The 26,526-nt window shown below is 39.9% G+C and overlaps 1 protein-coding gene across 1 annotated transcript in view; it reads left to right on the top strand.

The window, feature by feature from the left end:
• Nucleotides 1-26,255, top strand: part of EIF2AK3 (eukaryotic translation initiation factor 2 alpha kinase 3) — a 39,114-nt gene extending 12,859 nt beyond the window's left edge. The window contains exons 2-16 of the mRNA XM_035895108.1: nt 1,211-1,405; nt 3,370-3,500; nt 6,197-6,431; nt 6,693-6,855; nt 8,136-8,273; nt 8,774-8,896; nt 9,491-9,711; nt 10,023-10,135; nt 11,972-12,094; nt 13,352-13,501; nt 14,521-15,289; nt 21,014-21,181; nt 21,719-21,820; nt 24,116-24,178; nt 25,274-26,255. Of these exons, the coding sequence (XP_035751001.1) occupies nt 1,226-1,405; nt 3,370-3,500; nt 6,197-6,431; nt 6,693-6,855; nt 8,136-8,273; nt 8,774-8,896; nt 9,491-9,711; nt 10,023-10,135; nt 11,972-12,094; nt 13,352-13,501; nt 14,521-15,289; nt 21,014-21,181; nt 21,719-21,820; nt 24,116-24,178; nt 25,274-25,450 (2,856 nt within the window). The 5' untranslated portion in view covers nt 1,211-1,225 and the 3' untranslated portion in view covers nt 25,451-26,255. The remainder of the gene's footprint in view (nt 1-1,210; nt 1,406-3,369; nt 3,501-6,196; nt 6,432-6,692; nt 6,856-8,135; nt 8,274-8,773; nt 8,897-9,490; nt 9,712-10,022; nt 10,136-11,971; nt 12,095-13,351; nt 13,502-14,520; nt 15,290-21,013; nt 21,182-21,718; nt 21,821-24,115; nt 24,179-25,273) is intronic.
• The last annotated feature ends 271 nt before the right edge of the window (nt 26,256-26,526 follow it).

Genomic DNA, 26,526 nt, shown 5'->3' with positions numbered 1-26,526 from the left:
CCTCCTTGTTTAGGTGAATCCCAACTTTGCTTAATGCTGTTTGCTCCTCTGTGACCCAGTTAGAGGAATAACAAGTCTCATGTTAGAGAGAATTTTAATCATGCAGAAGATGTGGTTTCAGATCATCACAGTGGTTCCAGAAATAATGACCAGAAACCTTCTGGATCTTTTGTATGGCTTTGTAGTACACATCTGTGCCTTGGACTCTGAGCAGGCATATTTTGTTTGAAGTGACTAATACACATGTACCAGAAGTAGTCCTTAAATCCTAATGTGTAAAGTATCTGAATTTAATGTAATTATGTTGTAGGATACTGCCCAAATGGACAGAGGTTCTGAAAAAGCATTAAAATCTTCCATTTAATCCATATCCTCAAAAGCTAAGATTATGTGGATTACAGCTTCTCACTGTTCTTGATGGGCACAGCCACTGTGGCTCCACAGTATTAGTTATGGTCTATCATGCTGATAATGAGTTTCTTAATAAGTCCCTTAGTACTCATTGACAATGACTCATACTTCCGAACTAGGATCTCCTTGAAAATATCAGTGTAATGGATGAAATGCTGTATCCTGGTGAAGACTTTTTTTTTTCTTTTTTACTTGTTGCGTGTTTAAGAAAAAGCCAGGCAAGTTTTAAAGGAATGGTATACTTAAACATAAGAAATTCTGGGGAGGAGAAGTTAGATTTAAGTGTCTGGAAAGGCAAAGGTGAAATGTGAGCTCTGATATCCATGATAATTGCTCTCTCTTGCTTTACAGGAGGATAGATATTCTGGGAGTAGTCATTAACTGTATAAGAGTTCACATACAGCCTTCACAAATAATCTGCAAAACTTGCACTTTAGCCAGTGACTGTCTCTTCAAGAATGCTTCTCCCCATATCGTATTTTCTGCAGTTTGGGTGAATACTAACATGTCAACTGGTTGAGCTTTAAAATGTTCTGCTTAAAGTGGAAGAAGTGTCACACACTGAACTGGATTTTAACTAAGAATAATGAAATAATGGATTTGATTTGAATGCTTGAAAGTTTTTTGTCTTCAGTATAACTTTGAAAGATAAGACTCCAGAATACAAAACCATACAATAGGACACTGGAATATGATACACTGTACTTGCTTATACAGCATTTGTGTTCCCATTTGTGATCGGTGTGTTTAGATAAAATTGTGGTTAAAGGGTGGCTAACCTTCAGTTCAACTGTTCTAGGTATTTGGAAATAAGATGATAATCCCTTCCTTGGATGGGGACCTTTTCCAGTGGGACCGGGATCGAGAGAGCATGGAAGCAGTACCTTTCACAGTTGAATCTCTTCTCGAGTCATCCTACAAATTCGGCGAGGACGTTGTATTAGTTGGGGGAAAGTCCTTGACGACCTACGGGCTGAGCTCATACTCAGGGAAGGTAAGAGCCTGAAAAGTTGCCTTGTGCATCTGTGTTTGGAGCGCTGTCTTGCAAATGGGTTGTTCTTGAGATTCAAACTGCAGTACAGCTGAAGTATACAACTGCACGGCACAAAAGAGCAGAATCTGAGCTTCCCAAGCAACTAATGCAGCGGGCTGGAGTCAGGCTAACAGCTGGTGCAGTGAGGTGGTGTGGCTGTCTGAGCCCCTGACTGCAGTCTCCTCCTGCCTGTCAGCTCCTGCAGCATCCCCTGTGCTGGCTTTAACACTTGCTAAGCTGATTCAATTTGCTAACCCAACAGAAAACTGTTCACTTTTTATTGGATTAGTTTTGTGCTGGGTTAGCTGTAGCCAGTTCAGCAAGGGCTCGGGGATTGCCAGAGCCAGTACAAGGGAAGGGACAGGCATTTTGTGACCACTGGGGGGGGGGGGGGGGCAGGGGGGGAAGAGGGATGACCCCTTTCTACCGAGCTGGGAGAGAAGTTCAGCTTTATTGTATAGCTCTGCTTGAAGTAGACTTTGCTGTTCAGCTTACTGCATACCAAGAAGGCTTTAAGTGACACACTTTTTTCACAACTAGTTCCAGATTTTTCACACCTAATGAGGGGTAGATGGTTGAAAACAAGAAAAATGTTAAATATATGCAAAAGCTTAAGACTTGTAGTCAGTTAGTTTACTATCTCTTAGAAGTTCTCCTTGCACTTTGAAGTCATATGCAAAAGTTCAGTTGAAAAGTACTTGCTATCTGACTGGTTCAGAAGGTATTTTTCTTCTGAAATACGTTGGTTAGAAGTTGTATATTTTGAAAAAACACAGAAGGAAAAAAAGCTGGAAAAAGCACAGCAATTAATTGCATTATTTGGAGTCCTAGAATTTACATCCCTCTCTGCCTCCTTTATGTCAGATGTCATTAAAATGCTTGTAGATACTTTGTGTAGTGAAGAACAGACATTTCATAAATCAGAAACGTGGGTGCATTTTAAAACAAGTTAAAAAATGGATTCAGTTTAAAAATTTTAAACTTCCAATGTTTGTTTTCCACAAAATCAGTTTTTTCATTTTGACCATGCATTTTAGCATAGAACACTTCTGTGACATGTAGAGTGATCACAAGTGATAAAGAGCATAGACCCAAGACAAGAGTTCATGAAATCACTTTGATTTCCTCATTGATAGCAGAGGGCACTGTGCATCAACAGACTGCTCCTCCCCCAGTGTTCAGGAAGTGGAAATTTCGGTTTTTGCTTTGATTCCTGGCTTATGCTCACAGCAGCAAAGGTACCTCATACAGGAAATAGTGCCTGACTCTTCCTCGTTAAGAGTTTGGGCAGTCTGTTGTCTTTGGCAGTATGATGTTGATTCAGACTTCTGAAAGCGTGTTCAACTCCCTTTTCAAAACACAATTGCCCATATAATCCAAATTCTATTTGAGATTGGGACTGTTGCAAAGTCTGTGTGACTGAAGGTTAAATAAGGTCTTTTTTCCCCTTTAATACCTGACAAGGCAAAGGGGGAAGGCTCTGTGCTATTTTATATAAATCAATAGTACTTTGTTTGAAGCTAATAGAGTTATGCTGAGACAAATATAGTACAAAAGCAGAAATATGCTGTGGGTCTTGTAGGAATGTTCTTTCAATGTCCACAGAAGTAGTGGGAAAAGAGAGCGCTAAGATTTCTTTCTGTTAGAAGTAGAAATACATGCAAAATGTAGTCAAAATAGCCCAAACTGTAGACTTCTTAGAATCTTTTGATAATTCTCTTCTGAAAAGCCCTTATCTCTTAAACCAGGCTTTTCAACATCCCTCAAGTCGACCATCTAAAAATCACAGAACCCCAAATCGCTTGTGAGCCAGAAAATGTGTTGTCAGGATTGTTAGCTTTGAATATGGCTGTTGATTACACTTGTTTGTCTTGAAGTTCTTCACAACTTCGAAGCATGTGCGAGTCTCTTGCCTTGTCCCTTAGGTGAAGTACATCTGCTCGGCTATGGGCTGTCGTCGGTGGGATGACGATGAAACGGAACAGGAAGAGACGCTCCTATTACACCGAACCCAGAAAACAGTCCGTGCTGTTGGACCACGCAGTGGCAATGAAAAGTAAGTGTAAGAGTTGTTCAGAAACAATCCGATAGAGATAAGTTCTTAATACATAATGTTTTAAGGATTTGACCTTCTTTTTACTCTTCGTTAGACTAGGAATTGCACAAGGGAGTTTAGATTAACCAAAGGCATGCACCACACTGTTGGCTCGGATGGAACCCTGTCCTGGTTTCGGCTGGGATAGAGTTAGTTTTCTTCACAGTAGCTAGCATAGTGCTGTGTTTTGGATTTAGTACTACAAGAATGTTGATAACACACTGATGTTTTCAGCTGTTGCCAAGTAGTGCTCAGACTACTCAAGGACTTTTTGAGCTTCTCCTGCTCGGCCAGGTGCATAACGAGCTGGGAGGGAGCACAGCTAGGACAGCTAACCCAAACTGACCAAAGAGCTATTCCATACCATAGAATGTCATGCTCGGGGGGGTCAGTTGTTTGGTCGGTCGCGGGCAGAGTGATCGCAGCTCAGGCTGAACGATCACAGCTCGGGGGGAGTGATCGCTGCTCGGGACGGGCTGGGCATCGGTCAGCAGGTGGTGAGCAATTGCATTGTGCATCACTCGTTTCATATATTCTGTATATTCTCTTACCATTATTATTATCACTATTGTTATTCTTCTCTCTTATTAAACTGTCTCTATCTCAACCCACGGGTCTTACTTTTTTTTCTTTTCTCCGATTCTCTCCCCCATCCCACAGAGGGAGGAGGGGAGTGAGCAAGCAGCTGCGTGGTGCTGAGTTGCCAGCCGGGTTAAATCGCGACAAACCCCTTTGCTCTTCAGTGCTTTTGAAAAATGTCTTCAACTTCCATTTTATAGATAATTGGACAGAAAAGAGATCTGCACACATTTATTCCCTCTAAATCAAATAAAAATTACTTTCCTTGTCCTTGCCTACCTCAAAAGAGTTTGTCACTGCTCTGCTGTGCAAGCCAAATGTCACTAATGTTTGTTCCAACTGTTGATTTTTGTGTAAAAGGAAACAGTTTAAAAGTCTTCTTATGACCTACTGATTCACTTCTAAGTTCTTTACCTACTGGTGATAACTGTCACAGCTTTTATTTTTTTATACTTGATGTCTTTAGCTTTCATTTTAAGCTAGTGTTGTAAAATGCCTTCAGTCTTATTTTTTAAAAGTCCCATTCTTAAATCTACTTTGTTCATTTCATAATGAGGTAGTCGGTTCCTTACAAGCTCTGGAAAACTGGTTCAGTCTGAGTTTCCTAATGCTGTCACATCGAATTTTTAATACATCAAGATTTCGATAAAAATACAGACATGTATTCTACTAAAAAAAAAACCAACCCAAACACCACTTCATAAAATACAGGTTTAAAAGGCTGGTAGCCATTCACAGATACACAATAACTGCCTAACAACTTAGCAGAGAACTAGTCATTCCCTGTTCCCCTGCTCCCTCTTCTGTTTGCAGCAGGATTTGACAGGTTATGCATCTATAGTGTATCAGAGAACCTAATTAGAACTCCAGTAGATTAGCAGATCAGATGTCTGAAAAGAAAAATCTTGGCTTCTGTGGTTCTTGGAGACTGACATTGGCAGGGATAGGTCTGTCATGAAAACATGCTTTTTCCTTTGTACACATATTTCAAAAACGTATTATGACATCTTGTGCACCAGAATCCTCCTGTCTTTGTAGTCAGAATCAGGTGCTTTCCTGGGGACACGGTATGGCTGCTATGGAGTTTACAGGATAGATCTGGGGTTTTAATCCAGAGAAACAAAAACTTCCATTTAAATCAAATGAATATATAAAATATGCCAAACTTTTACCATAAGGGTGGAAGCCTCCTTTTTCTACCAAAAGGGTAAGAAGTCTCCTTTAAGGAGAGACAGTTTGGGCTCCTGGTGGTTGCCAGACTGGTCCTAAGAAACTTCAGGTGCCCAAACATACTATTCAAGAAATATTTTCCCGCTTCTTGCTGTTGAAGACACAAACTTGCCATCCTTCCCCATTTGTATCTTCTCTATAGCATGGGTTATATTGTGGAAAAAAGAATAGAATTATTCTTTCCCTTTCTGAAAATAACTTTCAGTTTCTGCCCTACCTTGTTGGATTGCAAAAATTAACAAGCTTTTGGCTGTGCAAGACAGGTCTGTGTTCCTTATGCAGTTGTCTTTTTTCAGTGTTAACCTATGGGACATGAGCGGTCCTGGTTTTATGAAGTACCCGTCAAAGAGATCCTGTGTGAGGTGGTGTGTGGGATAAAAAAAACATTGCCCCTCCCTCATTTTGAAAAACCTTACATTTCAAATTACATCCACTTTATCAACGAAGAGAAATAAGTCTTGTGTAGAATGGTGCTTCATAAATGCTTTATACTTGTTGCTTTCTTCAGCTACATAACGTTTTCCTGCTAAACAGACCCAGTGGTGCTCCTTGGTGATTTTAGTTGCCCTCTCCATATACTTAACCTTTAATGCCATTGATCCTACTACCAGCTTCTTTTCTTAACTCCCCCATCATGTTGGACAAGATTTCTCAGCTTGTTTGGTTTGTTTTCTGGATTAGCGCTCCCCCTTCTGGTCTAGTTGTGTTCATCTGACAATCTGGAAGTTAAGTGTGAAATACGGGCCAAATATAGGTAATTCAGTTGAAGAATCTTCTGGACAGAGGATTTGGGACTTCCTTGGAATATATAAGTTGTTTCTACAAAGTTATTCTCTTTTTTCTTCAAGGTGGAATTTCAGCGTTGGTCACTTTGAGCTGCGCTATGTCCCAGATATTGAAACTAGAGCGGGATATATAGAGAGCAATTTTAAATCAAATATGAATAAAGAAGAGACAAAAATTATTTCGGATGTGGATGAGCAGGAAGCTATGATGAAAGATACAGTGATAAAGGTCTCAGTAGCTGACTGGAAGGTGATGGCTTTTAACAAACGAGGAGGACAGCTGGAATGGGAATACCAGGTAGGGGAAAAGACAAACTATGAAATGTTACAAAAGCAGAAGTTCTGCAGCATCATAGATGATGCCTTTCATCTTGGGTTTCAGGTGCTGTCTTTGTAGAGGAGCACACATCTGCTTTTTATTTTTTTAACTGAAGTTCTGACTTTGAGCTGCTACATCAGTTACAAAAACTAAAACAAGGAGTTTAAGCACATTGTTTAGCATTATTGTTCTATTTAGTTAATACAACATTAATTTACCGGTTGCCTTTCTCTTCTTCAGTTTTGCACTCCCATTGCTTCCGCATGGCTGGTTAAGGATGGCAAAGTAATTCCAATCAGTCTGTTTGATGACACAAGTTACACTGCGAACAACGAAGTATTGGAGGATGAAGAAGATCTTGTGGAAGCTGCCAGAGGGGCCACAGAATCCAGTGTCTATTTGGGTGAGACACTGACTGCAGCATTTTCTGTAGTAAATGTTATTCTTTCCTCTGAGGTTGTAGTAAAGCAGATCTTTCTATACTGGTAGATTACAGTTGAGAGGAGCTGTAATGTATCCAGCACAATGAAGGCTGTTGAGTTTAACCCACATTGCTTTATAAAAAATCGAGGCTTCGGTAACATCTATATCCCAGAAAGGGACCTTGGCTTGATTTAAAGACTTTCAAAAGGTAGAGACATGTTCTCATCTCTTCCTAGTCTGCTCTGACCATCTTTGCTGTTGTCATTCAAAGGCAGAGTTCTGTGTACCCGTGTTAGAAATTCTGGCAATTACAGAAGGTACAGTATACCTTCGGCTAGGGCAGAATTAATATCTATGACTGTTCAGCCTAAACAGTAATCGTTAAAAGATTGGTGTTGGGTTTTTTTTTTTCCCTTTTCAACCCAAAAACATTTCAAAACTATAAATATTTTCCATTTCGATTCTGAAATGTTCACCAGAGATGGTTGAAAGTCTTGAAACTTTTAAAGATAGGGTTATAGCTAAGAAGGCAGTCTTATTGCTCGGTAAGCAGTATCTCTCTCCAGCCTGCTAATTTGTCACATTCATTTTTTCCTCTACACTGATTACAGTAATGTACCATGAAGAAATTTCAGTTAAGATTTTATGTGACTAAGTTTTCATCCAGCTGTCAGAATTCATTTGATGTGGTTTGTGACATTTTGAAATAGAGTGGCCCCAGGTCCTTCTTCCTCTCAGCTGTCTTGTCTGTCTTGGGGAGGAAAATGTACTTGGGTTTCCTAAGACTTTGTTTGCCTTAAACTTTTTCTATCAGTGTTTACACCTTGTAGCTTTCCTGTTAGTGGTTACACAGATAAGGAATAATGCTAGGAAGAAGCCAGATTGTTCCAGCCTTCCTGGTAATGGCTGTTGAGGAGTAATCTGTCCCAGCATTAACAAGGGTAGGAAGTTTGAAAGAAGTCTTACCTATGCAAAGTCCAAGCTGCTTTATAGCTCTTAAAAATTGCTGGCACTTCTCTGCAGCCTCAGGTAGCCAGCAGTGAAATTGAGATGTCCTGATCGCTTGCTTTGCTAGTATAAAGGGAACATATTACTTGAATTCATCCAGCCTCGTAATGAGAGTCAGTATCTCAGATTCTCAGAACATAAAGAAATATTTTCAAAAATGTTGTTAACCATGTATTTTAACTGGACAATTTTATGCTGGGGCTGAAGAGAACTAAATCTTAAGACTAATAAGCTCTACGATTTATTACTCAGGTATGTACAGGGGCCAGCTTTATCTTCAGTCATCAGTGAGAATTTCTGAGAAATTCCCAACCAACCCAAAGGCTCTGGAATCCAGGAACGATAACGCAATTATTCCTCTTCCCAAAATCAAATGGAAACCTTTAATCCGTAAGTAACAATTCCGAGTTTCATTTACTGCCCTAGCTCTGAGAAGACAGGACATATTTCTCATTTCCAATATGTATCAAACTCGTCTAATATTTCCAGGTGTAAACCAGTTCAGGAACTGTGCTTTATTGTTTATTTTTTTCTAATTAAATGTTCAATGTCTGCTTTATTTTACTGTGGGTTTTTACAGGGTCTTTTTCAATAATGAAATGTTGGTCTTCTAAATCAAATTTTTCTGCAAAAAGAGAAAGTTTTTTGCACTGATGTGAACATGAGCAAATTAACTTGTCCAAAACTAGTATTTTGGCAGGTGGGGAGAGGTGTTAACTAACAGTTACCTTAATGCAAGGAACATTAAGAAGGGTATTTTACTTTCGGTTCTCATGGTCTGGTCCAACAGACATTTTCTAAGATTATGCAATTGGAGTCCTCATGAAATTCATACAAGAAGAGAATTTTTAAAACATTTCAGCTCAGAAAATTGTCTTTTCTATGCTTAGATTCTCCGTCCAGGACTCCAGTGTTGGTGGGGTCTGATGAGTTCGATAAGTGTTTGAGCAATGACAAGTATTCTCATGAAGAGTACAGTAACGGAGCCCTTTCAGTTCTGCAGTATCCGTATGGTAGGTGGAAGTCCTAAATCTTGAAGGGTTTCAAATAGCCAGGTTTATCCATTTATTATTTGTGAAATTCAATAATTGCCCAGTTGTTTCATCTTAAATATCTTTTGGTTTGTTTTTTTTTAACCATGAACCAGAAAGTTATTGCCCTAACTAGGGTTTCCAGATTGTGGTGTGTGTACAATTAGTGCTACACAAAGCACTTTAGAGTGCCAGAAATTGATACTGCGGAGGTATTGTGTTCTGCCATTGCCACTATAGTAAAGCTGAGTGGAAAAAGCCTGTGAATTACTTTTTTTCAGAATTTGCTAACTGTGCTAGAGACTCAGCCTGGCAGTATAAAGTTTTCCATGTGGAAGATACTCTGGTTTAAAGCTGTCAGTGGTCAGGCCTTCTGAGGTGGCAAGCTTGGTTTGGAGACCTAGTCGCCATGGAGCCCACAACCTCAAACTGAATTTGCTTTTGCTCCATTTAAAATCATAGGGCATGCAAACAAAAATATTCTGTGTGTTGAGGAAATCTATTAATGAAAAGACAAAATTGTTTTGTAGTTACCTACATGTAAATGTATTCCCTATTTGTACGTTTTATACACAGATAATGGTTATTACTTACCCTACTACAAGAGAGAGAGAAATAAACGTAGCACCCAGATCACTGTTAGATTTTTTGATGACACGAATTACAAGAACATTCGCAAAAAAGATCCTGTTCTGCTGCTTCACTGGTGGAAAGAAATTGTTGGCACCATTATATTTTGCATTGTGGCCACAACTTTTATTGTACGCAAACTTTTCCATCCCCATCCTTACAGCAGAGTAAGTATTTTTTCTTTCTGAATCCTAAATACAGAAGGTATTATTCTAGCCTTTTCTCTCGGTTTTGAGTCTGCAATAAGTAGCATTCATAAGTTAATAACTAATGAGATAACAAAATCAAAAGCCTAAATTTATTGTTTAATCTGTCTGTGAATGCTGTCAGCTGCTATGCTTAACTGCCTCAGCAAGCAGATTGGACTGCTTCAGCCTATCTGATATTTACACTGAAATTATTTAATGCTGTATCTAGGGCTACAGACTGGTCTCAAGGAGTTGAATTTTTTTTATTTGTGTTTTTTTGTTCTTGTTAGCTGCGGAAGGAATCTGAAACACAGTGTCAGACTGATAGTAAATATGAGCCCACTTGTGGGGAAGTTAAAGACACCAGCTGGAATGACGTCAAGAACTCTGGATACGTGTCAAGGTGAGCTCAGTTCAACACAACATGTACTGGGTTTCTAGTCAGTGTGACAACTAACACTATCTGGAGAAAAGAGTAGGTGTTTACTTGTTCTTATGTGTCCTAGTCCTGTGACTTCGCAGGATCATAGAATCATAGAATGTTTTGGGTTGGAAGGGACCCCCAGAGGTCATCTAGTCCAACCCCCCTGCAGTGAGCAGGGACACCACTAACCAGATCAGGTTGCTCAGAGCCCCCCCCACCCTGGCCTTGAATGCTTCCAGGGATGGGGCCTCCACCACCTCTCTGGGCAACCTGTTCCAGGGTTTCACCACCCTCATTGTAAAGAATTTCTTCCTTATATCCAGTCTAAACCTACCCTGGTTTAGTTTAAAACCATTACCCCTTGTCCTGTCACTGCTGGCCCTACTGAAAAGATTGTCCCCATCTTTCCTATAGGCCCCCTTTATTGAAAGTCTGTAATCAGGTCTCCCTGCAGCCTTCTCTTCTCCAAGCTGAACAAGCCCAACTCCCTCATCCTGTCCTCATAGGAGAGGTGCTCCAGCCCTCGGATCATTTTTGTGGCCCTCCTCTGGACCCGCTCCAACACTTCCATGTCCTTCTTGTGTTGAGGGCTCCAGAGCTGGACGCAGTACTCTAGGTGAGGCCTCACCAGAGCAGAGTAGAGGGGCAGAATCCCCTCCCTCGACCTGCTGGCCACGCTTCTCCTGATGCGAGTACGGTTGGCCTTCTGGGCTGCCAGCGCACATTGCTGGCTCATGTCCAGCTTTTCATCCACCAGCACCTCCAAGTCCCTCTTGGCAGGGCTGCTCTCGATCCTTTCTTCCCCCAGCCTGTACTGATACTGGGGGTTACCCCGAGCCAGGTGCAGGACCTTGCACTTGGCTTTGTTGAACCTCAATCGGCAACTGACACAAAGAGCCCTGTCCCGCCATTACCGATGCTTAGACTAATCATAACTGCAGTCTTCCAATCCCAGAGAGTCTACAGAAATACCTGTGATCAGGAATGCTGCTCTCGTATTTCCTGTTGATATGTGAAATGGAAGATTGATTCTCAAAGGTCTTAATCAGTGTTTACTCCCTCTGATTCTCTATTTATGGATTAAAGCAGAGAAGGGCAATTGCAGGTGGAAACAGATGATGTTTTGTATACTCTGCAGAATAAGCAGACTATATTTGGGATAAGCCTTTGTTGCTGTTATGAAGGCATAGGTTAAGACAGAAGGGGATATAGGGGCATGTCGTGACATCCTGGAGAAAATGTGACCATTTCCTGTACATTGTACCTCACTGAAAATAAGAAGTGGAGTCTTTAAAATGAGGAAGAACAAGAAAGGTAGTGAGATTTAAGAACAGTGATGTTTCGGAAGGGATGCTTAGAAGGACTAGTTGCAGAAACAGTTGTTTGGGGTGGGGTTAAAGGCAAATAATAATTTAGAAAATACTTAGCTGTCACCACCTACTTTAGGTATAGATACTTAAGCTGCACAGTCATGGCCCATGATCCAGTAAGCACACAACCTGATATTCTGAAGAGCTGCTTCAGTTTGTCATGTGCATGCATAATGGATCTTGCTGGGTTGTGATAGACACTGAAATAAATGCATAACCAGCAACTGTCCATTTCATAAATAGGTAACCATCTGATTGCCTCAGTGGGTGAGAAGGAAAAAATAGACAAGAAATGCTTCAAGTCATTCAGCATGTTTTGCCTGTACAGAAATATTTCATTCTTAGTCATAAATTACTTTATTTTTATAGCTACTAATGCATTCTCCTCTATCCTCCCTCCATGCCCTTCGCTTTCTGTCCCTTCCTCACACCCCTCTCCTGCTAGATATCTGACAGATTTTGAACCGATTCAGTGTCTGGGTCGTGGAGGTTTTGGAGTAGTTTTTGAAGCCAGAAATAAAGTGGACGACTGCAACTATGCTATCAAAAGGATCCGTTTACCTAACAGGTAATGAATGAATTTGTTGAGCTATGGAAGAGGTAATGAATGAATGGTGGGATCCCATCCTACACTGAACCATCTGTTCCCGAACTGATTTCCCACATACTACATTAGGATGAATGGCATACTTTTTAATGGGGGGGCTGACTTAGTTTTGGCATCGAGAGTTTGGCATATGTAATCACAGCAGAATGGTGACCTGCTTGGCTAAAATACTTGCATAGCAGGACCCTTGTGAGGATACTGCGGCTACAGGGGAACTCCTTTGATTTCCATGATGAATAGAGCCTTTGATAACAGGACCAGTTATTTGTAGTGCTGTTAATTTGCTTCTCTCCTTCCTCTCCTTACCTTTCCTACTCCACCTTCTTTTTATTTTCTCTCTTCCCTCACCAGCTTTTCTGACTCCATTTGTCCATTTGTTTCATTTTCTGGTCCCACAACCCCTACCTTTTCTTTCAGTCATAGGTGGTCAAGCCATGCTGCTGAATTACCGTACACAGAGCTTGCAGCACTTCCTTTTAGTGGGAGATGGGAGACACTGCTTCTGGAAATCTCAAGTTAGAACAGCAACAGGCAGGCCAGTAGAGGGAGGGGGTAAAGCTATGAAATCTAGAATTACTATTTTTTTAATGTGTTAAATAAGCGTGACTCTTTAAGATTAAAGGTTTTGTTCAGAAATTTAAGGTAGCCTGAATTCTTCTTTTCCAAGTGTATTCAAACCCATTAAATACAACCATCTGACTTAATTTGATCTGGTTATGGTCTTATGAAGAGAGATTATTTGCTTCAATAAGATAGCAGGCTACCTGCTTTCCTGTCCATAGAACGGAGAGAGTCTTTATGCAGTCTCCTTATATTATGCCAGTTAAAAAAGAAATACTAAGGTATTGCTGTCTGTCTTCTTTTGTGTCAGTGTCTTCTACATCCCTGTAGAATATTGCTGTTTAGTGGTCTTTTTTCTATCCTTGTAAACAGTTGAGAGCAAGATGAACTTTTTCTTCTCAGTTTTGCTGCCTGTAGTTATTTGAAAAAGGATGACTAAATGCGTAGCTGTTATGAGCACATACTGCTCCTCCACACTTCTAACCTAAAGGAGTTACTCTGGGGGATTTAAGACATATCTATCTTTTGAAGACCAATACTACTGGCCTGGTTTATACTGGGCTATCTTTGGTTAAATTCTTTGCAGAAATTTCCGTGCTATGTTGTTGCTTTATGTGACCGTGTCTCTGTTTTTGTTCTCCTCATCCCAAATCCTAGGGAGCTGGCTCGTGAAAAGGTGATGCGGGAAGTCAAGGCATTAGCTAAACTTGAGCATCCAGGTATCGTTCGGTATTTCAACGCATGGCTGGAAGCTCCACCTGAGAGATGGCAGGAAAAGATGGATGAGCAGTGGTTAAAAGACGAAAGGTAACTTGTGGGGTTTTTTTAAGTTTAATTTGAGGTTATACACCAACAGAACTGGAGAACTGGTAGATGATCCAGGAAGATGGAGAGACTATAGGAAAGAAATGGTTATTAACTTAGCCTGTCAACTTTTCATTTGAACAAGGTACAAACATATCAGACTTGTGCATAGCGTCTCTTGATTTTTTTGGGTCCTCTGTTGTGTTAAGGTGGCTCTTTCAGCTTATGAAACATCTTGTAGTTATTAATTTAAGTTCTGTAATTGAATCTTTGGGTGGTTGGAAGGTTCGAGCATTGCAATTGTGATTTGATTTTAAACTTTGGCATCTCTGTCCGCTTCGTTCCTTTCCACTGCTTCCCTCCTCTTTGTGTTGTTTTGGTTTAGATGGATCTGATTCAGTACTCCAGTGGTTCGATGAATTTATTTCAGCATAAGTCTGTGAGGGATAATCAGTGGTGATTTATGAAGCTTGGTAGAAGTAGGTTAAAAATGGAAAATGTAGATAAAGGAGTTAGACGATGTTAAGAGAAAGGAAAAAGTGGGTGTATGTTAGCATTTAATGAATGGGGCCTAATACAAGACTATTTAGTGGTCTCATAATAACATCTTAACATGCCTAACAATTTTTAGAATATAGGGACCTTTATATTTCAGGCAACACATTAACATTTCACAGCTGTAATTCTTCCAAGGCACTTGAAATAGTCATTGCAATGCGTGTTCTAAAGGATTGAATTTTTTCAAGCTGAAGACGACTCTGATTGCACACTGGGGATCCAGGCAGTAGAGCTTGCTAAATTTTCCTTTATCAACACTCTTGTCTCAATGAGAAAACGTTATCCTCGCTAAGAAAAACAGATGCTAAATCCTGGTTATTAGTGATTCCCACACTTGGGTATTTATTTACCATTATGGTATGACACAGTTCTCAGAGGTAGCAGTTGTTAAAACCTGTTTTGAAAATGCATTTCTAACAGAATGAAGTTCAGTAGCACTGATTTCTCGATTTTTGTTTTTCTAGCACTGACTGGCCACTCAGTTCTCCCAGTCCGATGGATGTCCCATCATTTAAGATCAGAACAGAGCCGTTTTCTACAAAGGAGCACATTGAAATTATTGCCACTTCATCAGAGAGGGTTGGGTCCGTGGGAATACCCTGTGGTCAGTCAGATTCATCCAGAAGCCTGTTTTCTCCTCTGGAATTTTCTGCCACGGACAACAGGGACTTAGACCAGTTAGAAGATCCACTATTGAACCTTCAGGACAGTGTCCTTACAGGCTGTGATGTAGAAGACAGTACTATCAACAATAACGAGCTGGGTCACTCCTTGGAAATGTGTTCTTCAGCTGTTCCTGTTGTACACCTGAGGGAAGGGACCTCCTCTTCTATTGTGTTTGAGGATTCTGGTTGTGGAAATGCTTCTAGTAAGGAAGATAAAATTGATGTTTCACGTGATGAAAGTCTTTCTGAGGATAAAGCAAAAAGTACAAAGGAATCCGATATCAAGAAATCTGCTTCAGGAAGTCCCCTCTCTGTTTCTCCACCAAGGCCAACAAGTTTAAGCCTGGACCTTTCCAAAAATATTACAGAAAAAGTCAAGCCCACTTCTCCAAAAGTGTATCTTTACATCCAGATGCAGCTCTGCCGGAAGGAGAACCTTAAAGACTGGATGAGCAGAAGATGCATGATAGAGGAGAGGGAAAGGACAGAGTGTCTGCAGATATTTCTGCAGATTGCTGAAGCGGTTGACTTTCTGCATAGCAAAGGATTGATGCACAGGGATCTCAAGGTTTGTATTCATAGGTTACTGTAGGAAATGCCTTGGTGTTTTGTTTTTTTTACTTATTGGCATGATCATCACCAAATGCCTGAACTTCTCAAATTCTGGTTGTAACTGGTTATCTCACTGGCTGTGTCCTATAGGCAAATATTTTCTGGTTTAGTGTTGTGAGATTATCTTTGGAGCTATCATAACTTGGCGTAGCTGTTCCTGAAGTATCATACAAAAGTCTCTGGTGCTGTGAAATTCCTGAAACGCATGGACTGGCTCAAATGGCATCACGGGGTAGCTGTCTCTCCACTGTGTTACGAACTTAAGCATCAGCAACTCCAGATTTGACTGCTCCTAATACAGCAATGCCAGGCTGTTTAGCTCAGTGTCAAGTTCTGCTTTAAATTGATGGATCGTGAGGGTGTGGGTACAGGTAAAATTTTTTTGTGTGTGGGAGTAATATGGCATTGGAGACAAATCCAACAAATAGTTGCATGGGTGTTGCAAAAGCTGAGTTAACGTCTGTACAATAATCTGGACGTGCAGTGCTCCAGGAAATAAACATTAATCATTTGTTATTGCAATTAAAGTCTCTTCTTACAGCAAGACTTCTTGTACCTGGCACAGATCAGCTGCATTTGTTTTATGGCATTTTTAATGCAGGTTCTTTATACAGGGTTGTTCATTGCTGAGCCATGTGGCAAAGAAAGCTCTTTTGGATCCTCTTCTACCATTTCAAGTGAAGCAGATAACTGACAATGTTAGGTTTATGATTGGACTCGATGATCTTAAAGCTAAATGATTCTCTGATTCTAGTTCTGGTATTTTCCTTCTCCTTTCTATTGCGATACTGCCTAGGAGCCGCAATGTTACTCCTGGTTAGAGAAAGTAAAAACTAAGTATTGCTGTCCTGGAGTTGAATTCTGAGCCAATGCTGACTACCATAACGCAGCTTCCTGAAGGATTCATAATCTTTTAATGTCTGATAACATCCAGACAGTAACGACTGGGAAGGGTGGTTTTTACCTCTGGCATTTAATGTAACTGAAGTCAGGAGTCGCTTTTTGTACCTTTTTTCATTTTGCTTCTGATCCTACTTCACTACCTAATCTGGGTGGAACTTTTAGCACTGGAAGTGTTGGTATGTGTTATCAAACACCAAAATTTAATTAACAAGCCCAGCTGAAGTTAGTCTTCTGAGAAGTGGATTGCTTTTGCCAAGTGGTGGAGAGGCTGTTCCTGTTTCTCTGCTTATTTGAGGAGGCATTAATACCTACCTCAGTGGAGTAAGTACTGAAATGATTATAACCATTGTTGTAGCTGCTCAGATGGTAATCATTTGGTATCAGTAGGAACAAAAAAAAAAAAGCCATCTCGGATGTGGCAGTAAAAGGGGATTCAAATTCAGTTTACTGTAGGAAATGCCTTGGTGTTTTGTTTTTTTTACTTATTGGCATGATCATCACCAAATGCCTGAACTTCTCAAATTCTGGTTGTAACTGGTTATCTCACTGGCTGTGTCCTATAGGCAAATATTTTCTGGTTTAGTGTTGTGAGATTATCTTTGGAGCTATCATAACTTGGCGTAGCTGTTCCTGAAGTATCATACAAAAGTCTCTGGTGCTGTGAAATTCCTGAAACGCATGGACTGGCTCAAATGGCATCACGGGGTAGCTGTCTCTCCACTGTGTTACGAACTTAAGCATCAGCAACTCCAGATTTGACTGCTCCTAATACAGCAATGCCAGGCTGTTTAGCTCAGTGTCAAGTTCTGCTTTAAATTGATGGATCGTGAGGGTGTGGGTACAGGTAAAATTTTTTTGTGTGTGGGAGTAATATGGCATTGGAGACAAATCCAACAAATAGTTGCATGGGTGTTGCAAAAGCTGAGTTAACGTCTGTACAATAATCTGGACGTGCAGTGCTCCAGGAAATAAACATTAATCATTTGTTATTGCAATTAAAGTCTCTTCTTACAGCAAGACTTCTTGTACCTGGCACAGATCAGCTGCATTTGTTTTATGGCATTTTTAATGCAGGTTCTTTATACAGGGTTGTTCATTGCTGAGCCATGTGGCAAAGAAAGCTCTTTTGGATCCTCTTCTACCATTTCAAGTGAAGCAGATAACTGACAATGTTAGGTTTATGATTGGACTCGATGATCTTAAAGCTAAATGATTCTCTGATTCTAGTTCTGGTATTTTCCTTCTCCTTTCTATTGCGATACTGCCTAGGAGCCGCAATGTTACTCCTGGTTAGAGAAAGTAAAAACTAAGTATTGCTGTCCTGGAGTTGAATTCTGAGCCAATGCTGACTACCATAACGCAGCTTCCTGAAGGATTCATAATCTTTTAATGTCTGATAACATCCAGACAGTAACGACTGGGAAGGGTGGTTTTTACCTCTGGCATTTAATGTAACTGAAGTCAGGAGTCGCTTTTTGTACCTTTTTTCATTTTGCTTCTGATCCTACTTCACTACCTAATCTGGGTGGAACTTTTAGCACTGGAAGTGTTGGTATGTGTTATCAAACACCAAAATTTAATTAACAAGCCCAGCTGAAGTTAGTCTTCTGAGAAGTGGATTGCTTTTGCCAAGTGGTGGAGAGGCTGTTCCTGTTTCTCTGCTTATTTGAGGAGGCATTAATACCTACCTCAGTGGAGTAAGTACTGAAATGATTATAACCATTGTTGTAGCTGCTCAGATGGTAATCATTTGGTATCAGTAGGAACAAAAAAAAAAAAGCCATCTCGGATGTGGCAGTATAAAAGGGGATTCAAATTCAGTAACACTGAAAGGATATGTTGAAGTTAGAAAAACTGATGAACCCATCCAAGTATTTTATTTCCCCATCAGCATTAAGCAATTACCTTGAACCAGTTATCTGAAAAATCTTTAGTGCTTGAGAAACTGGCCAGAAAAGTAATTAAATCCCTTTACTAATATGTTGCTAGACATGTTAATTAATAATCTTTCTCAACAATATTGTCAGTTGTAACTCTCTGCAGTATTTATGGACATCACTGTTCAGTAAAGCTTATGTAGAACTAAAAGCTGTATTAATCGGCGGTTGCGTAGCATTTTGTTGGAACATCTTAAAAGTTCAATGTTGGCAGCAGTTTGAAGAAAAGGTTTTATTTTGTGTACTTGGTATAAACAACTTGGAAAAGCTCTCCCTGAATGAACAACTTCCCATGCATGCGTAGAGGTCATTCTTGGATCCTGGAAGTTTATTTGTCCATTGGCTGTTCATTTGGTCAAAACAACAGCCAGTGTATTTAATTTTTTTCTATAGTTTTCAGAAGCTCCTTGGGACAGACCTCACCTAACTTTGTAATTTGTCCAGGAGATTGGTCATGCAACCCTAAGTTCGTGCCAGCACTAATAAGCAAATAACCTGCAAAGCTCTTTTGTCTTCGCTAGAGACAGAGCTGGCTGATAGCACAGGCCAGTTCTTGCTCACATTGGCACCCAGAAAAACTCATTGACCTGTGTGAAAATAAATTTGTATGCATGCATATTGAAAGATTCAAGATGTTTAAAATATTTAAATTAACAGTGCGCATTGAGATGCATTGATTGGGCTCCTACTAATCAGAGATACCGTAATGACAAGATGACAGGAATTTAGGTAGGCAACGAACAGGTCACAGTTCGAAATCTTTTGAAGCAAATGAAGTACATTAACAGAAGTCTGTCTGTCAAGTGAATTACTGTTATCCCCAGCATAAGCTGTCGGTCATGCTTGACAGCTCAAAAGAAATTCTGAGTTTCACAGAACTGCAAGAACAGTCTTAGATGCATTTTGCAGCATTAATTGAATTAAACAGTAGTCTTCCAGATGCCTGAGTAGCTTATTCATATCTGTGAAAAAATGGGAATTCTTCCGATTGAAGAATCTGGAGAGAAATTTCTTTGTGCGGGTGGCAAGATAACTAAACTAGAGGGTGTTTGTATTCTTCTGATTGAAATCAAAATTGTGTGCATCTGTCTTAGACTTCCTCTTTCCAAATGTGGCCTGATATCTTTATTTTTACTGGCAGTTTGAGGTAGCAGATAGTCCATTCTCCTTAAATTGTAAAAACGATATGCCAGCCCATTCAGAGACAATCTGTTTTCAGCCAGAAAAGTACAAGAAATAAAACTTTCTGTTAAAAAGAGTTTTGTTCCATGAAGCAAGGCAGATCTTGTTGACTTCTTGTGTGTGGGTTGGAAGAGGAGGGCCGCAGAGATTAAGGCAATGGGATACAAATCCCTAACAGAGATGTTTGTGCCTTGAACGTTGAAATTCTGATATAAAGTTTTTTGACAACGTGGCTGTGCAGCCAGAGGGTGAGTGCTGTATAAATGCTTCAGAAAGAGCCTGGAGATGCTATGGGTTTACAGGGTAGTAGCTTTTGTGCACTAAATGAGCTGTGACTCTGCAGGGCATGACATTCATTACAGGAAAATACAGCAGGAGATAAGACCTGGCTCAGAAGGCAGTTTTAGAGGCAGGATGTGGGCACTGTGGAACTAAGAAGTTATAGCTAACTATTTCTGTAGCGCTTATCTCGGAGCTGTCCGTTGCTTAAAAAAAAAAAAAAACAACCCAAGAAGCTTTTTTCTGTCTTGTTTCTCTCTTGCACAAGAGTGGGTTTGTCTTTAACTGAGGAAGTCGGCTGGACTTTGAAACCGGTCAGCTTTGTAGTCCTTTTAATCTTGTACAAAAATATTGCTCTGTATCTGTCCCTCCTCCTGTTCCAGGGTTTACGTCAACAAAGCACGGATCATGTTCTCCCAGCCTTGAAGGTCCAGGAGCTCTGAGAGGAGCTTGCCCAGCACCACCTGCCCCTCTACCACGCCTCAGCCCTTTCCTTGCACATAATGCTGCTTCTTCCCCATTGCAGGATCAGTTGTTCTTCCCCCAAAACTGTGTGTCTGTAATTGCAACTGAGGTGGAGCAGTCATGTTTCAAAAATATAATAATTCATTTGGCACGTGCTATCAGTCACAATGCAAGTTGCTCTTGAAACCACCTGAGAGATGTACCGTTAGCAAGGGGGCATCTCAGTTCCAGTCTCCTTATCAGTAGCTCAAGCCACGAGATAAGTGGTACCTGGCAAACAAGCTAAAGGAGAGTTTAGCCAGATCATCACTGTTGCTGCTCCTGTGAATTGCTAAGTCCTTAAGCTTCTATAGAAAATAAAATTTTAATTCTATTATCTATGCAGCTATTCCCACAGTTAAACTGCACAGTACCAAGTGAAAAGCAGACCTTGTTCCTAGGCTTCCAGTGTATCTATAATTTAACACTAAGATGATGTGCTATGTGCTGGTTAATAACATGCGAAACAAGTTTAGCACTTAGATTAGAATAAAAAAGACATAAGGGTCAGAACTCCAGCATCTGGTGTGAATTTGCCATGTGATGGAGAGTTGGATAAGTTATTTGTGCTGTTCCCCACAGCTGTTGGCTTTGGTGCATGTTACTCAGCAGACCTATGTAGTGTTAGTAAACCTCTACTAGAAGACAAGAAATGAGCAGTCTGAGTTTCACACAGGAGTAATTCCTTTTTCCTAAATAGCTAAGATTCCTAGCTGGTTCTGCTAACCTGATGTTTAGTGAGCATTTTTGGCCTTGACAACATGGTTTATCTGAATTAGAACAAAGTGTTATATCTACTGAAACGTGGAGACTTGTTTATTATGTTTATTACTTACACATCTTTTTTTTTTCTTTTCACCTGTTTGTTTTCTTAGCCTTCCAATATATTTTTCACAATGGATGACATAGTAAAGGTTGGGGATTTTGGATTGGTAACTGCCATGGACCAAGATGAGGAGGAGGAATCGGTACTTACCCCAATGCCAGCTTATGCCAGGCACACAGGACAAGTAGGGACCAAACTCTACATGAGCCCAGAACAGGTTTGTGCTCTGCTCTACAGCTGTATCTGGTAGTGCCTGGGAGGCACCTGAATTCCCGGGAGCTCAAAGATCAGGCACGCTTTTCTAGTAAATTGTTGCAATCAAGTTACTTAAATTCTTTCTCATCAAAATAAAGTTTTAAGCTAAATTGAATTACAAAATTAATATTTTAATAGATAAATATTTATTATAGAAAGAAAGTGGCTAGTGATTGGGACTTAGATGCATCAATTTATCTTGCTTTTAATGTAATCGAAAGATAACTATAATATTCAAGTTAATTGATCAAGGACACTATTGTGCGTGAGGTTTAAGTAAGCTGAAACATTTTGCATTACAGTTGGGTCTGCAAAGAGGAGCTGATGATCAGGACCTTGCTCACCCATGCTCTTTGACATTTGCCAATGTGCCTGTCCTGTGGTTTTCAGCTCTGCCCAGGGCTAATCCCTTCCATAGGCTGACTTGAAAGGGGGTTGTTTACATTGTGCATGACTACATACAGTGAGTAGCTTGATTAACCTAATTTTGAATTTTCAGATCTGTGGGAACACCTATTCACACAAAGTGGATATCTTTTCTTTGGGACTGATTCTCTTTGAGCTACTTTACCCTTTCAGCACACAGATGGAGAGGGTCAGGGTATGTATGGTATTGGATTATCCTCAGTTTGATCATTTGTTTAAAATAGCTATTTCCTTGGTGAAACACTTGCAAGAGGTTCTTAGTTTTGAAAAAGCCTTGCAATTAGGAGCACAACTTCTTTATCAGCCTTGTACAGACCCCCTGAATCACTGAAAATAAATTGCAGTCTTCCTAATGTGTGCAGCTGAATTGAGGCCTTAATTTCTTTCCAAAACTCCTCTGTTGTCACGCCAAGTAAGAGAAACTATTGAACTAGGATATCCAAGAACTCAAGCAACAAATATAGCTTGTGACTTTAAGCCTACCAGCTTGTTTTTCATTCAAGAATTGGAACCATGCTGTGCATTTTTATCATTTCTTCCCTCATTTGCATCTGCAGTGCTTTTCCACCCAAAGCACTTAGTGAAAAATTGTGGTTCCTTTTCCTATAGTAAGCCTTAGTTGTGAGTCTCACTCAGCTTCAAGCACAGTCTTCCCAGTAATTGATGACTTTCATTGCATCAGCTGTGAATTTGGGAGGTTTGATGGTGTATAATAACTCTTCCTTGCTGTTAAAATGCACGTGAGACCCATCTTGCTTAGGAACAAGTTCATAGAGAATAGGGGCTACATACAGTCAGAAAGTTCCTCTTGCATATGGTGACCAGTGACCTGTACAGGAAAGAAAGAGACCTTATAACCTGTAGTTATCATATATATGTGCTTGGAGTGCTTAAATTCTCACGTGAAGATGGGCTGGTTTTAGCAGAGATGTAAGAAGCAGCTTGAACCATACTATGAATGCAGCCTGACCAAACGTTTTGCCTATGCTGGTGTTGTATTCTCTTGCTTAAAATGCTCTGGCTTTTCGTGGTACAAAAGAGTGCTATCTAGAGGAGGAATGACAGTGCTCAACTTGAACCCCTTGCGCTGTTTCAGTTTTACTGAGACACGTACCCGATAAAGAGCTATCCTGGATTCCCAAGATTCCTGCAGCAGTGACTGCAAGCTTTGCCTTTCAGTTTCTGTCCTGAGCATAGAAGCAAAGCAAGTAATCAGAGTGAGTCCTAAATGGCATCTAACTCTGATGTTTTACTTCATAAGAGGGTAAAAAGAGTGCCCTAACTTCCCATGATTTTCACTGTCATTCCATTCTTTTTGATAAAATCAGAAAGAAACCCCTTCGCCTTTATTGTCAAGTTCTGGACTTTAGCTACTTTAGTAGTTGTTTCAGAGTTGTTACACTGAAGTTTGTATTGGCATCAGCCAAGCATTAGAGCTGCTTGGTGAAGCAAAACATGCTCTGCCTGACCAGGTAGCCCAGCAAACTCTAGGAATCTGTGACAAAGGGCTGGAAAAATTCCCAGAGGAAGAGCATGAGACCTGCCTCTGTCTCAAGCTGTTAGCAGTTTGCCTGTAGCAGTGTAATTTATTTCCAGATTAGATGTTTGAAAACAGATCATTAAATGCAGAGTGAATTGATAGAGAAGGAGAACAATTTTTTTGAAGCATTTTATTGTTATAAAACTCAGTTCCCTTGAACAGGAGTTTGACTATTGCCCATCACTGGTTACTTTATACGTTCAGTGGAGTAATAATGAATTTAATTTTACTTATCTTTAGAATTCTTACATTTTGTGCTCAAACTTTTGTAAAAGGAGATCCTTCCTAAAAGAACTAAGTGCTAAATATTGCCCTTCTGTGCTAAAAACGTGCTAAAGTGGGTCATGGATTGCTGGCAATTACAGATCTTAAATTCATAAGGTAGCCTGCTGCAAATAATTGTGTGGCTGAACATGGGAAAATTACTGTCACGAGATGGAGCCAATGCGCTTGTTACGGAAGAAACAATGAAGGAGACCAGCTACCTTGTAGGGACACAGAAATAGGCAACATGAGCTGCTTTTGAAACTGCTGATGAATCTGCTCGTTAGTCCAGAAAGGTTAAATAAAGAGTAGTGCTTACATTGGTGAGACAGAGCCAGTCATTTCATGTGTCTTAATATTGGTGTAAGTCATCTTGGGCATTATGGTGGTCCACAGATTTGTTGACTTTGGGCCAAAATGAGAAAATACAAGTTTGTATATCTGTCTGATTTAAAAATGCAGAGATCAGAGTTATTGTCACCCGATTCCTATTGCAGGCTGTGTACCTGGGGAGGCAGCACCTTGCCCATTTAAGTATGTTGTGATTTTTAACCACTAAAGGCTGATTTCCTTGCATAGTTTGCATATTTTTGAAGAAGAATAGAATAATACTACTGAAGAACGGTATTTTGGAAAAGTTACATTTTTTTCTTAATATTTTTGCAGACCTTAAGTGATGTTAGAAATTTGAAGTTTCCACAGTTGTTCACTCAGAAATATGCACAAGAGGTAAGTGTATCTGATACTATAATTGTAGCTTTTTCTTTAATCATTGTAGCTTTTTTCTTTGCTTTCCAATTGCTTTGCTAGTAAAAATGGAAAAAAAAATTAGCTTTCGTGTTAAGACACTTTTTTCTATCCATGTACTTTTTACTATGTTTCAAAGCTATAACATTACAGTAACATGGATGCTGATATTTTTGTGACACAGTTTACCTCCAGTAACTGTACAGTTCCCTTTATCACTTGCTTCACATGCATCCTGACATGATTTCTTGCAACAAATCCTTCACAAAGAGCAAGTGCAGAGTCCTTCCAACCCTTGCCATTCTGTGATTCTGGACAGGTAAAGGGGAGACTGTAGGTAGCACCGTGGCTGTATGGGATCTCGCTCCAGGAACTGGATCTCTGAAGTGGGAAGCCATACGAGCAAATGGTGCTGTGTTCTTATTAGTCAGATCTTTAAAGTGATACGGTCACAGATGAAGAGGAGGTGATGTACAAAACCTCTCCCATAAAAAGCTGAGATGCTTTTAGGTTTTCATGGTAGCTTCAGACCCGCAGCTAAATGAGACTGGGCTTTCTTGCTTTACAGTTGCAGGCTGCCCAGAGGAATGTGCTGTGCTGTGCTCAGCTGGAGCAAGACGCTGTAATTCTGATGAAATTTGAGACAAATATTCGAACTACCTGTATACTTAAAGGAAACCTCTAATCCCCTGTGAAAAATTACTGCATGGCTTAAAACATGGTGGCTTAAACACAAAGCTAAAAATTACCTATAAATTATACTTAATATGTTTTAAAATCCTTTTGATTGCAAATAACTTAAAGGTTTTATAACTCTATTGAATCTCGGGTCAGATTTGATTTGCCAAATTGATTGTAGGCCTTGACAGTACAGACAGTTTAACGCATGCACAGCGATAGGTCTCCAAATGTTTAATGCACTTCTAACTACTGTGCCAAAGCCTTAATACCCAAATTAATCAGAAAGCAACTGGGGACATTTTCCACTTGTTAATACAGCCACATTGAAGTCAAGAACATTAAATAAGAAAGAATTTATGATTTGGTTCATGTAGCACATGTCATGTTTTCTTCTAGTACACTATGGTGAAAGACATGCTCTCTCCAAGTCCCACTGAAAGGCCAGAGGCTGCAGCAATCATAGAAAATCCTGTATTTGAAGACTTGGAACTCCCACCAAAACCAGTGCTTAGGCAGAGGTCACGGACAATGAGTTTATCAGGAAATAAGCATTCAAGACAACCAAGCAAATAATTCTCCTCAGGATCACTTCTTCCACTCGGCAGGTTTTACAGGGATTGTTCAGCAGAAGGATCCTATGATGCAGAATGTCTATCTTGGAAATAGTTTACTTAAACTTTTTTTGCCATGTTTAATGTATAACGAAATGTATAACTGTGCAGCGAAAGCCAGTAACCACACTTTTCACATTCCATTTTTCTTACCTTAACTCTCCTAGGCGGATGGGTCCAGCTACTGTGCTTACCAATGTTGTGCTCCATTATCTTTTTTGGGGGGGGGGGTTGTTGGGGTTTTTTTTGAAGCTTGTAAATGTCAGCTTGCTGGGTAAGTGAGAGATCTGTAACATGTAAATAGAATTAAAATACTGTATTTTTATAGAGCAAATTACAGTCTCCAAGCCTAGTGAGTATCTATCCAGATCACTTGCTCTTTGGTGAAATGAAGATGATTTTGAAATGAACTATGACTCCATTTTTGTCCCTCGTGAGTGAACGGGGAATCTGCACTATTTTTGAAGCAAAAAAGTACCACAGTTGTACATATGGTCACTCTCCATAGCCAGTCATTGTAGGAAATCATTCCATACTTCTGCACTATAGTAGATCTTAGGGAATGCATTTTATACAGATGAATCTGTAGAGAAGGAAAAGGAGCATTTTGCCATTAAAAAGGGGGTTTTATAGGCAGTGGTTGGAAGAGCCATAGTAAAAATTATGTACAAAAATGTTGTGATTCTGAAAATTTAAACCTAATGACGTTATACGTGTCGTATGTAATCTTGTAGATTTGTACTTTTTAAAGAATCAACTGGTAGGCATTTGTGTAATCTGCTAATTTAACTGCCTAATGCCATGCTTTTATTTCTCATTGTAAATATCTTATTTTTTATTTATAAAATACAGAATCAATCCATTTGGGTTGGTGGTGTACAGAATGCACTTGCTATAATTGTGGAGTGCATTAATTATTGTGACTTCTTTCAAGTCTAAATGATTTAATAAACTTTTTTTATTTATTAAAAAAAAATACAGTGGTTTCTGTTCAAAACCAGTGTCAGTGCATGCTGCAGATGGCAGCCTTGCGCAGCT

This window comes from Egretta garzetta, unplaced genomic scaffold (assembly GCF_000687185.1).
Source record: "Egretta garzetta isolate BGI_Z169 unplaced genomic scaffold, ASM68718v1 scaffold115, whole genome shotgun sequence".
Taxonomy (NCBI): domain Eukaryota; kingdom Metazoa; phylum Chordata; class Aves; order Pelecaniformes; family Ardeidae; genus Egretta; species Egretta garzetta.
This window is presented reverse-complemented; position numbering and strand designations above follow the sequence as displayed.